Here is a 12,547-nt window from a genome sequence, read left to right as displayed (position 1 = left end):
GTATGTAGAAGAGGGAAATGGAGAGGTTGACCATTCCAGACAAAGCCAGAGTTTGAGCAAATGCTTGGAAGTGGGTGTGAGGAAAGAGAACTTTCATTTGAGGAACTGAAAGAATGCCAGTGTAGGACTATATTGAGGTAGAGTTGGGGTGTCATGAGATGGGGCTGGGGAATTATTATCAGCAAGTTCATACCATTCAGGGCCTCCTAAGCCAAGAATTTGAGTATGTACTTGTCCAGAATTCTCTATTTTTGTCGGACCTTTTAACACTGCTTACATTGAATGATTTTTTCCTTCTTTCTTGTGAAAAATACTGAAACAAAAAGATAGGGATATAATATTATTTTAAAAGTCATACCATAATCCACCTTATTCAGTAAGATACTATTCTTTTTACAGTAACAAGTGAAAAAATATTTGAAAAATTCCTGTGAAAAATCTACATTCAAAAATTGTGCCAGCTTGGTGCTTTACGTTGCTACCAAAAATTTAAGGGGACTTGCCCATTAAACATGTGTCAGTTAAAGTAGTAGAATTGTGAGTTATGAGTATACATCAACAAGAGGACCAATAATTTCTGCATTAAGAGTGAATGAAAAGAGGACTCTGTAAACCTCCCCTTTTAAATATACACATCAGTGTCCAACCCCCCTACAAAAATAGGAGGATATGATCTGCTCGGAATTATTAAAAATAATTAATCTCATAATGTTAAATGCCTTAAGTGAAACAAAGGGAAAAGAATAAAGTCATTCCACAAGATTAGGGGTCAGGAAAGATCTTCCTAACGAAAGATGTTTAAACAGACACCTGAAGGCTAAGAATTAATAAGAACAGGGAATAGGATGAGTGTTCTTACCATGGGCAAATCTGAAGGGTGAGAGAAAGTATGGTACATTGAAGCAGTGGGATAATTTTGGTGGCTCTGTGACATCACATGCAAAAAGGGAGGTAGAGTGGTGGGAGATGGGGATGGAGACGTGCAGTGAGATGGCTCATGGAGGGCTTATGAGCTGAGTTAGGGAGTGTGAACTTAAACCTTTCATTCTAAAGTCAATGAGAAGATGCTAAGGACTGATTTGTGTTTGGAAGATCAGACTGGCCACAGGGTGACAGTGAATTGGTAGGAAAGATCTTCAGTGAGACTGACCACTGAACAAGTTGTTCTGATGATCTAGGCAAGAGATTATCTTGGCTTGGACTGGAGTGAAGGCAAAGGAGATGGAGAAAAAGAATTTGATGCACAAGATATCTAGGAGATAAAATAAAGAGGACTTGTGATTGATTGGATGTGATTGGAGAGCGAGGTGAGAGAAAGAGAGCGAGAAGGCAGAGATGATGGCTTCTAGGTTCCTGGCTTTGGCAACAGAGTCATTGCCTGACAGGGAAGAGAAAACAGATTGGGGGCATAGAATGGGGACAAATGATAATGAGTTTAGTTGGAAGCGTTGAGTTTGAGGTGCCCGAGGGACACCTAAATGGTGATGTCCTGTGGACATTAGTACGTCTGGGGTTCAGGATATTGGTCTGGCCTGTTTGGATGATGGAAGCTATGGGAGCAGGTAAGATTGCTCATAGTTACTGTATCTCTTCTAGCTCCAAAATATAGATTTTAACAACTCTCCTTACAGTTATCAATTCATATATTGCCCATTTCACTCCTTCTCTTCACACACAAACTTCTTAAAAGAGTCGTCTACATCCACTTTCTCCATTTCTTTCCAACCCACTCACTCTTCACTCTGCTGCATTCAAGATTCTATTCCTACCACCCCACCTCAACAGTTCTTTCCAAGGTAACCATTGACTTTTTATTTTCAGTCTTTATCCTGCTTATCTCAGCAGCCTCTGCACTGCTGTGTAGTCTTCCTTCTCAATGTATTTTTTTTTCCTCTGGCTGTTGTAGCATTATCTCAACTGGATTTCCTCCTACTTCATTGGCTCTTCCAGCTGTTTTGAGTAATAATAATGGACACAAATATTCACTGGAGAGTTGCTAGTCTCTCATTTTATTTTCCACATCAAACTGAGGCTAAGGATCGTTGTTAAGTGGTTGGGTTCAGATTTGGACACAAGTCTTCCCTGACAGAGCCCCACACTTAAACAACCACTCTACACTGTTTCGTTTCTGGGAGGGCATGAGAGCTATGATTAGCCGCCCAACGAAGAAAGGGTTGGCTTGTGAGGGAGGGAGTGCTAAGCGGCAGCGTGGTGCAGTGGAAGGAGCTCAGATACAAGGTCAGTTAGGTCCTTGGTCCTTGAGGCATCATCCTCAGAGCCCTTGCCCAAGCTGCCACAAGGCTGCAACTTCCCTACGTGACCACAAGGGGGAAGCATCAAGAAGCGAGAGGTGGTTACTGAGCACAGCTCTGGGTCCCCTTGGATAGTGCGTTCTGAGCGTGGGCAAGAGTATCCGTGTCTGTGTGCTTTCCGGGGAGCGCCCACGCCTCCATTCCAAGAGCTTCTTTCTTCCAGCGCCGGTCGTCCCTCTTCTCTTCTCCACCCCTCTGGACTCCCCCCCGCTTCCCTCTAGTCTCCTGAGCTAGTCTTAGAATAGTAACAAAGCGCTGCCCCTCTGGGTAGGAGTCAGGGTTCAGCTTTCCTTGGGCGCCTGAGCGGAGTGGAGCTCCCAGGGAGCCCGGAGTAGTTCACTCTTCATCATCCCTCACACTCCCTAGAGCCCCCCAGAGAAGCTATATATGGGCGGTGGCCTTGAGCGGAGGCATTGTTAGTGAGTGCGCCAGGCTCAGTTCAGGGAAGGGAGGGGAGGGGAGAGGAGGGGAGGGGAGTCTTGCCTAGGCCCTGGGAAGTCCGCGCAGATATGGGCAGGGAAGCGCGTTCTGGAGGAAGACTGAGCCTTTGCTCAGGCAGCCTGGTTGCTTGGAGATGTCTGCCAGCGCGCACACTTCCATATTACAGCGCCGGGATCCCAGACCTTGTTCAGTGACCTACTAAAATAGGAATTTCTTCAAACCACTGTGAGGCCCATTCCAAACTTTGTCTATCGCTTGTGCCAGGAAGGACTCCCCAGTTCCAGCCTCTTACCTTTCACTGAGAAAACAAGGCAAGGGGAATTAATTTACCCAGGGGAAAAAACTTGTGTGTGTGGTGGTGGTCGTGGTGATTGGTAATGAAGAGGGAAACTGAGAAGCTGGGCTGGAAAGTTAAGTTGGAGCCACGCTGTGAGGGGCTTTGAATGCAGACTATGGAGTTCCAACTTCATCTTGAACGCTGTGGGAGTCACCGGTAACTAGATAAGCAGGAGCCTCACATGTCCAGTTTTGCGTTTAGATGGCAGCAATGTGGAAGGTGGATTGAAATATCTGGGTTTGGAGGCAGGGAGGTGAGTTAGGAAGCTCTTTTCATAATCAGAGCAGAGAGGATGCTATAATGAGTTTGGGAGGGAGGGAAGGTGTTTTAAATAAGAGCAAAGGCTATAAAATGTTCATTGGAAAAACGGTCAAGCATGGAGATGAAAGCGCGGAGCAATCAAGGTGGGACTAGCTGCCCTGACTTGGCTGACTTGGCTGACTGAGTGGTACCGTTCAGAGGGGTCCTGTTTGGGACAAGATGAGTGTGAGGCCCACAGGCTATCCAAGTAGAAATATGAAGAGGTGGCAGGTTATATGGGTCTGGATCTCAGGACAGAGGCTTAGAACAGAGTGGTCTGTGTGGGGCAGGGAAGTTGAGCCTGGAGTGTTAAGTGGTCACCAGGGAGAATAGCGGAGGAAGGAGGAGGTCCTATGGACACTGGGTAGCACCCGCAGCAGCATGGACTAATTTTCTTTCCATGTCTCAGCTGCATCTGGTTTCTAGGTCACAGCCCAGCTAAGCATAATCTGGGACTGACTCTCATGTGGGCCTTCAGGTGATCCTGATGAAAGATTCTCTTCTCTTCTTTGTGGGGGGCTGGAAATGATAGTCTTTCTTCATCTCCATCTCCCCACCTCCCAGAACACCAGAACAGCTTTTCCCAAATTTCTCTGATTAAAAAAAAAAATCACCTAGGGAGAAGGGACTTACTGTTCTTTAACTGGATTTCTGGACCCCTCTCCTGGAAATTCTGATTCTCTAGGCCTGGAGTGGGACCTGGTGTTTTCAATAACTGCTTCAGATGATTCTATCAGGAAAGTTTGAGAAATGCTACTCAGGCCTAAACACAAACCTGTCTCTTGAAATCCAGTTTCAGACTGAACCCCTGCTTCCTGCCCTAAATAAGATTAGAGTGCATCTTAGTGGCAACCACAGACTGAGCCTCAAACTCTGGACCCAAACCAGCCCCTAACCCTGACGTGCACTAGAAGAGCTGGGGTCAGTGTGAAAGGTCCTGTGCAAGCCTGTCAGTTCTGTTGAGGAAGTGGCCAAGAGCAGCGTCTCTGGTCAGCGCCATCAGCTGTGGAAATGAAGGGCTGTTGCACGTGTTTTCTGCATGGGCCTTCACACACTGAGATTAATGTGACTTGCTGGGAAGTGTGTATATGGAGAATTAGGGCATAAAGAGGCTGGAGTTCAGAATTACTAGAAGTACTTAGTCTTTCTGTTTGCTGCTGTCACTATTCCAGTGCCCTTTCCTTACAAGTCCTTTCTCTCCTCTGAGCCATGACTGAATGATGTTTCTTCTCTTTCCTTTCATAGACTCTGGACTTGGGATGCAGAAGCCTCAGCTCTTGGTTCCTGTCATGGCCGCTCCAAATAGAACTCTAGTCCACCCAGCATACTTCCTGCTGGTAGGCATCCCTGGCCTGGGGCCTGATGTACACTTCTGGCTGGCTTTCCCACTGTGTTTTATGTATGTCCTGGCCACACTGGGCAACTTGGCCATTGTCCTCATCATCCGCGTGGAAAGGCGCCTGCATGAGCCTGTGTACCTCTTCCTGGCCATGCTTTCCACCATTGACCTAGTCCTCTCCTCCGTCACCATGCCCAAGATGGCCAGCCTCTTCCTGACCGGCATCCAGGAGATTGAGTTCAATGTTTGTCTGGCCCAGATGTTCCTTATCCATGCTCTGTCAGCCATGGAGTCAGCTATCCTGCTGGCCATGGCTTTTGACCGATTTGTGGCCATCTGCCACCCGTTACGGCATGCTTCTGTGCTCACAGGGCCTACTGTTGCCAAGATTGGACTAGCTGCCTTGACCAGGGGATTTATATTCTTCTTCCCCCTGCCCTTCATCCTGAAGCGATTGTCATACTGCCAAACACATACTGTCACACACTCCTTCTGTCTGCACCAAGACATTATGAAGCTCTCCTGTACTGACACCACGGTCAATGTAGTGTATGGACTTTTCGTCATCCTTTCAGTCATGGGTGTCGACTCCCTCTTCGTTGGTTTCTCCTACATCCTCATCCTGAGGGCTGTGTTGGAGCTGTCCTCTCAGGGGGCAGCACTCAAGGCTTTCAATACTTGCATCTCCCATCTCTGTGCTGTGTTGGTCTTCTATGTGCCCCTCATTGGACTCTCAGTGGTGCACAGGCTGAGTGGTCCTACCTCCCTACTCCATGTGATTATGGCTAATATTTATCTATTACTACCACCTGTGGTTAACCCTATTGTCTATGGAGCCAGAACCAAGGAGATCCGTTCACGGGTCCTCCATATGTTCTCACAGGATAGCAGGTAAGGAAGATAACCTCCCCAGTGTTCTCAATCCCTACCAAAGATGGCAGGATTAGGGTCCTGTTGAATGTCTTGGTGATTGGAACATCCAACCCATTGGGCTGTTTGCTCCCAGTTATCTAAATAGAACTTGGATTTCTGTCTCCAAGAATGTGTCAGTATGGAAGAACTTATGACCCAGTTTGGACATGCCATGCTGGAGAATGATCACCCTAGTCTTTCTGCTATGGTGGCCTTGCCTTATTCCCCTCTCCCAACTAGAAAATACATGTAGTTTTGACATGAGAAGACTCTGAATGCCACAGTTCATGATTCATTCCAGTCGTGATGTATAATTTTAATTATTTTGCTCCCGTGTATCCATGTCACTGAATCTGTGTTGGCTATAAAGCTTCTTTCTAGGGCTCCAAAAGTGGTTACAGAGTCATTGTTAGGGGTTAATGAAAGTATTTGGGTGACAGTAATTGGAGGGAGAGGGGGAGATGGTAATAGGAGAGGAGACAGCTCATATGAAGTGTTTACGTTTCTGTCTACATGTGGTGTACTTATGTGGAATCTGCCAATGCATCTATGTGGTTCTACTGGAGACTGTTTTTCCGTAAGGTGCTGTTTATTCTGGTTGTGCCTGTGTGTATGTAGGTAGGTATGTTTATGTGGCTATACGTAATTCTTAGTGTGTGTGTGAGCACATAGAATATATGCCAGTTGTGTTTTGAGAGTGTGGTAGCTGTGTCCTGGCATGTATATATTTCATGAATAATGTCTCTGATTGTACATTTACTGTGTTTGTGTGGTCTCTGTTAGTTAGTATGTGATATTCATCTAGGTGAGAATGGTGGACAATATCTTTCTGTGTATCTGGTAACAATGTTGCTCCTATTTTTTCTTCATATTTGTAATATGTAGATGTAGAATGTGATATGTAAAATGTAATATATGTAGAGTGCAATGTGTAGAGTGTAAAATATTAAATATTTGTAACAATGTAGAGTATGTAATATGCATGAGCGTGTGGAATGTGTAGTGTTGAGATTCTGTACCTTTTGGCATGTGTGGTGGTTATCTTTGGGCATATGTCTGTTATTCACAGTATTTGTGTTATGAAATCATTTCATGTGAGATATATGTCTTTAGTCATATTTAGGTGCAAGGTAATGTCTGAAGGGTGTGTGTGTACGTGTGTGTATGCATGCATTGTTTGTGATGATTGTGTTTTGGGCATTTGTCTGGTGCATGTATTTTAGGGCACGTTTCCTTTGTGTAGTGGGTGTGGATTATATGGCGCAAGAGTGAGTAGTTCCTGAGCACTGATTGGTGAATGGTGTCTGTATGCAGCAGGGGTGGAGGCAGGAGATTGAAGAGGTCCTGATTGTGAGCAGCAGACGTAACTTCCAAATTTGAGAGCCATGACTCTAAGAGGCCCAGTTTCTTGGTCTGGGCTCAGTCTTGGATTATGGCTCAGTCTCTGGGAGTGATAGATAAGCACAGTGCTTCTTCCTTCCATCTTCTCAAAGGCTAGGCCACACTTTCTTCATTCTGACCACAAGGATTTCAGGTGCTTGTCACTTCTTCCCATCTTTCCTCCCACCCTTCCTGTGGTATTGGCCTCCCTAACACCTGGCCTCCTGCCTCAATAGCAGGTCACAGTATCTTCCCCTCTCCCTTCCCTTTCTTGCTGGTCTACCAAACATGTTTAAATGTCCTGTCCTTGATTATAGGGAGTTTCTTTTAAACCCTTTGGGGAATCAGTGAACGAGGATAGGGGATGTGGGGGGAGACAATATGACACACCGCACAGGCTCAGGCGTCTCCTAGGAGCCTCTCACTCCAGGTACACTCACTCAACTTCCATGTCTTGGACTCTGTTGGGTCAAAAATGTTCGCATTGAAGAATGATAGGTAGAAAATAGTGTCAATGCGTTTAAGGCAGAGGAAAGAACACTGAAGTAGGACTTATAAGGTTAAAATCCAGGAAATATAGATGAGCATACCGTATAACCTCTCTAGATCTCATTTCCTCTTCTGTATAATGAGAAACTACAATAGCAACGATGTTGTAAAGCTTAAGTACTGTGAATGTCCTTTGTAAACTGCAAAGTGTTGTAAACACACAAGAAATGATCCTGCTCATGGTTGTCTTCTTGTACAACTTTAAGAAACACCATTTGCATCACGATCTATGTGAATGGTGCTCCCAGAATTGTGCAGCGTATCACCAATTTGGCCATGCGTGGTTGTCTTGACTTATTGTTAGTAATTAAAACAACTGTTTATCTCTTAATAAATTGTTTTCACAAAGTTTCAGAGAAGTTGCAATTCATTTCCCTGTGCTGGTGCCTGATTTACAAGTGAAAAGGACAATCTTGCCAGGAAGTTCGTTTAGACATGGTTGATATCTATATCAGCAAAGGAGACATTGTGGGGTTGGAATTAGATGCAATATAGGTTAAGATCACTAACTTTGATATTTGGGCAAGTTACTTAGCCTGCTGAACCTGGGTAATTTTGGAAACTGTAAACACTGCAAAACAGAAATCTAATGTAGCTCCTGTTGGGTGGTTGTGGGGATTAAATAGGATAATAAGTTTGAAAACACATGGAAAATAGAAAGTGATCAATAAATGTTGGTGGCAATAGTTTTAAATAATAAAACTGATAAAATGAGATATGTTTATTCCATTATAGGGGATAATATACAAAGTACAGCAATCTTCACCTTTCATAACCACCTTCTGTGCCAAGGCCAGAAGCTAGTCCCTTGTCCAGATTACAGTGTCACTCATTTTAGACTAACTCATGGCCTTCTTTCTCAGGAGACCTGGGAATATCTCTGAGTTCTCTAGAATCTCTTTACTTGGATAGCTGGTGGTGACTGGAGTAATTGCTGCTTGTTGGAGAACTTGGCTAACTGCCAGACTGGATTAAGGGCTTTCCCCAAGCTCCCACAGTCTCTGTGCTTCCCTCTATCATATAACTTAAAGCTCTGCATTCTGACTGGATATTTATCCCTTTGTCATAGAGCTTAAACAGTTATATGATAACTGTCTGTTTATCCTCCATCAAAGAACTTAAATATCCATATGATAGTTGTCTGTCTCCCTTGAAAACAAGAACTAGGTTTTTCTTTATCTCCAGGGCCTGGCATATAAGGTGCTCGATGGCTATTTGCATGGGGCCTCTCAGAGGGAGGGAGAGGCTGAGTGGATTCTGGTTCATTTTAGATAAACGAATTCACTCTTATTCCCTGCCCACCTCACCCCTGCCATCCTTTCTCATCTGTTGTTCCTTTCTGTGTAAATTATAGTCCTTAGTTTGACCTGTGTTATCTTATGAAGTCCACAAAGTACTTTTCCCACCTGTTAATGATCAATTATAAACTAAAGACAACATTAGACTGTAGGTAATGTTTGGTTATTTATTCCCTCCTATTGAGGCAAGATCCTTCTGTGTTATCTGCTCAATGCCCTGTGAGTCTTAAAGTTTTCCTGTCTGGCTCATGGGAACAGTCACTATCCTTGGCCATATGTGAGCACTGAACAATGTTACCTTGAATCTTTAGTACTTGCTCACATGCATGTGCTAATTAGTACCCAGTTGAATTTCTGAGGAGGATCCTCTACTCTTCTCTGGAGTTCTTTCTCTGTGTAGATCTCTCATCTCCAATACTCTGCCTTCAAATTGTAGCTAGCTTGATCTTCCTGAACCCTCAGCTCCATATCTTCAGCTTAAGGTGTCCACTGGACTCTGCCTGCATTCTCCTTTCCTGTACTACATCATGGAAACTCTCTCAAGGCAGTAAGCTGGGGGAACCACAGGGGTCACCTCGTTTGTTTCCCATGTCTCAGGGCTCACTGTCCTTCACTGCCTGATATCCAGTATCTCACAAAGCATTGCTTTATGTATATTGTCCATTTTAGGTTCCATCAGGTGGATGTTACTTCCTTTACTCCATCTTGGCCAGAAGTAGAAGTCCCTGGGGTATTTTTTTTAAAGGCTTCACATAGTCTAAGTCTATGGGAGGTTGAGAGAGGCAGCATAGAAGGCTCAAGGAGGGTGGCAGCTAGTGTCAGGCTGCAGGTTTGCAGGCACCAGGAGCTCTTGTAATCATTAATTTTGATGTGGTCTGAGTTGGAATGGCCAGATTTGACATTGTCTATTTTTGCATAGCTTAAGGCAGCATGCCATGAGTTGTGAATTTAAAACTTACACTGTGAAACTGACGAAAATACAAAATAAGGAGAAACCAAATAAAATTCACTTGGCTTTATTTATAGACGTGTTTTTTTTTTTTTTTTTTACTTATTTAAATATGTAAGATATTTAGTTTCACATTAAAATTGTTCTCTAACTCTCTAAAATGTTCTCTCACTATTTTTGTCACTAAGGGAGAAACCAGATGGCAGTGGTCTTATATGGCTGGTGTTGGGGATAGGGAAGGGTTAAGGAAACCGCATCCTCCTTCCTCAGCCAGTAGTTCAGAAACCCATGGCCAGGGAGTAGAAGGCAGAGGCATGGTCCCTGGGGACCCCTGTTATGAGTTAGCTAGACACAGGCCCCAGAGCCTGGGAGTCAAAGATGTGGCCCTAGAGTTTTGGGGAAAGACAGAAGCGTCCATTGGGATCCAGGCTCAGCAAAGACCCAAGCAGGGGCTACCAATGGGAAGAGACCAGAGGACAGAGAAAGCTTCAGGAAGGAGAGGAGCTAGCACTTAGTCATGGGACATCCCTGAAAGTTTATTCTGCTTTTTCTCTGGCTGAGTTTGATAAGCCTGGGGCGAAACTTGGAGAAAAGCCCCTCCAAAGGCCATGGGAAATGAGTTTCTTCTAGCCTTTCCTCATTCATTCCCCCTGCCTAATTTCACACAGGGAGCTGGCATAAGTGTCCAGCTGGCACAAGGCCCATCTGGGGAGCACTCTAGAGACCCCCTCTACCCACTGCGCTTCCTTTCCCTATATCCCCGGGCACACCTTCCCAGGACACAGAAGCCAATAAAGACACCAGATCCACAACTGGCTACTGAGGGGTACCTGCTGATAGACCCTCTTGGCAGCACCCCACCCCCCAGCAGGGAGAAGCAGAGGAAGGAGGAGGTAAGGCAGAGAATAAATAACCCTGACCAGGGAGGCCCAAAGGAGGAGGCGGAGACAGAGAGGGCTGTACTTCAGTGCAGCCTGCCCTGCCCGACCTCCTCAGGAAGAATCCTGGAGGAAAGGGCATACGTTCCTTCAGTGCAATTGAGGTGAGTATAGGAGACCAGGGGTACATCCAGGTGTGTGGGCTTCTTGTAGCCAGGGATCTCCCATTAGACTGCTGAGTGAATGAGAAACCAGGCTGTGAAGAACCACAAGTACAGGGGTGGGGCCAGGGGATGTGAAGGAGGGCCCTGGTTCAAAGGACAGACAGCCTTAGCAATTTCTGTATTTGTGTGGTGAAGGGAAGCATGGACGATGTTAGATGCTGTTGATGGGTAGTTTTCAAGCAATTTTCCAGTGATCAGTTTACTAAGAGCCTGGCAGGAGTTGGTCTAAATGAAGGTGAACAGGGGCAGAGAACAGACAGGGTTGGGACTGGATTAGAGTTGGTTTGGGGCTCAGTGTGAGAACAGGGCCCATACCCAGATTGTTAGTGTGGTTGAAGTTCAGTTTGTGATTGGGGGTCAGACTATAGCTCTGTTTGTGGTGTGGGCTCAGAGCAGGGTCAGACTCATTCTATACTCTGAATCAGGAGTCAGACTGTGGCTGAGATTGGGATTTAGCAATCTTCCCGGGGTTCTAATCTTGACTCAGTCTGTGCTTTGGATCAGGGTTCAGTCTTCAGCCCATTTAAAAAGTGAATGAGTGTCTACACTGCGACTTTCCCTGCCTTGCACTCTTTACCCCAGCTACACTGAACCACTTGCAGCTTTCCAAACATGATATGTTCTCTTTCTCTCTGGGACTTCAAATTTGCCAGAATGCACATTTGACAACGAGTTAGATCAGTCTGTTGCTTAAATTCCCTGAAGTGATTGAGAATTAAATCAAAGCTCTTTGCCATGTCCTGCAAGCCACTACATAATCTGGCCCCTGCCCTCCTCTCTGTCCTCATCTTCTAAAACTCTCCTGTGCTCTCAATACTGCAGCACATTGATCTTCTTTCTGTTCCGTGAAACTCCAAACTCATTCTTGTCTCAACACCTTTTTCTCTTGTTGTCTCCTCTGCCTGGAACACTCTTTCCCTAGATCTTAGAATGTGTGGTGTTTGCTCATCACACAGCTCTCAGTTCATATGTTACCTCCTCAGAGGCTTTCACTGAACCGCATCTCAAATATGGGAGCCCTGCCCCTGTCCTTTTCCCTCCTATCACTCTATCTTGTCTTCAGTGAACTTATCTTCCTCTGAAATTTTCTTGCTTTTTTGTTTACTTTTTGTTATTGCCCTCCTAGTGCATGAGCTCCATGAATGCAGTGATCTTTTCTGTTTTATCCACTGTTTTATCTCCAATTTGGGGCACATAGTAGGCACTCCATGCATTTTTGTTGTCTACCTGAATGCTGCTGTCCCCACACTCCCAATCCTGCCTGCTTAACTTCAGCTGGACCTGCAAGTGTCAGTTCAGTCGCCACCTCCTCGGGGAAGCCCTCTAAGCCTGACAACTTGGCAAACTCTTGTCTGATTTGCCTCCGAGGCCTTTGTGCTTACCTTGTCCTGGCATTTATCACAACATGCTGTGATGGCTGCGTACTTGTCTCAGTTTCTTCCCACCACTGGAAGGCTGAGCGGTGCTTCGTTTACTCTGTACTTCAGTATCTCCAGAGCACAGCACAGAGTCTGGCACACAGTAGTAGTCAATCAGTAATTGTTAAAAAAAAATCAGAGTATCGATCAAAGTCCCAGATCCAGTTTTTCCGCTGCACCACATTTCCCTGCATGCAGACAACAGCTAGA

The 12,547-nt window shown here is 45.3% G+C and overlaps 1 protein-coding gene across 1 annotated transcript; it reads left to right on the top strand.

The window, feature by feature from the left end:
* The first annotated feature begins 4,607 nt into the window (after positions 1 to 4,607).
* On the top strand, positions 4,608 to 5,624 carry LOC101402541 (olfactory receptor 51D1). Its single transcript, XM_014790222.2, has one exon. The coding sequence runs from the start codon at positions 4,608 to 4,610 to the stop codon at positions 5,622 to 5,624; it is 1,017 nt and encodes a 338-aa protein (XP_014645708.1).
* Positions 5,625 to 12,547: the final 6,923 nt, after the last annotated feature.

This window comes from Ceratotherium simum, chromosome 7, assembly GCF_057802395.1.
Source record: "Ceratotherium simum simum isolate JZ-2026a chromosome 7, ASM5780239v1, whole genome shotgun sequence".
NCBI lineage: Eukaryota > Metazoa > Chordata > Mammalia > Perissodactyla > Rhinocerotidae > Ceratotherium > Ceratotherium simum.
The sequence above is the reverse complement of the archived record's forward strand: the minus strand, read 5'-3'. Positions and strand labels throughout refer to the sequence as shown.

Excerpts from the sequence above, each read along its gene's own strand:
- LOC101402541 (XM_014790222.2), top strand. The coding sequence starts at position 4,608 with ATGATGTTTCTTCTCTTTCCTTTCATAGACTCTGGACTTGGGATGCAG.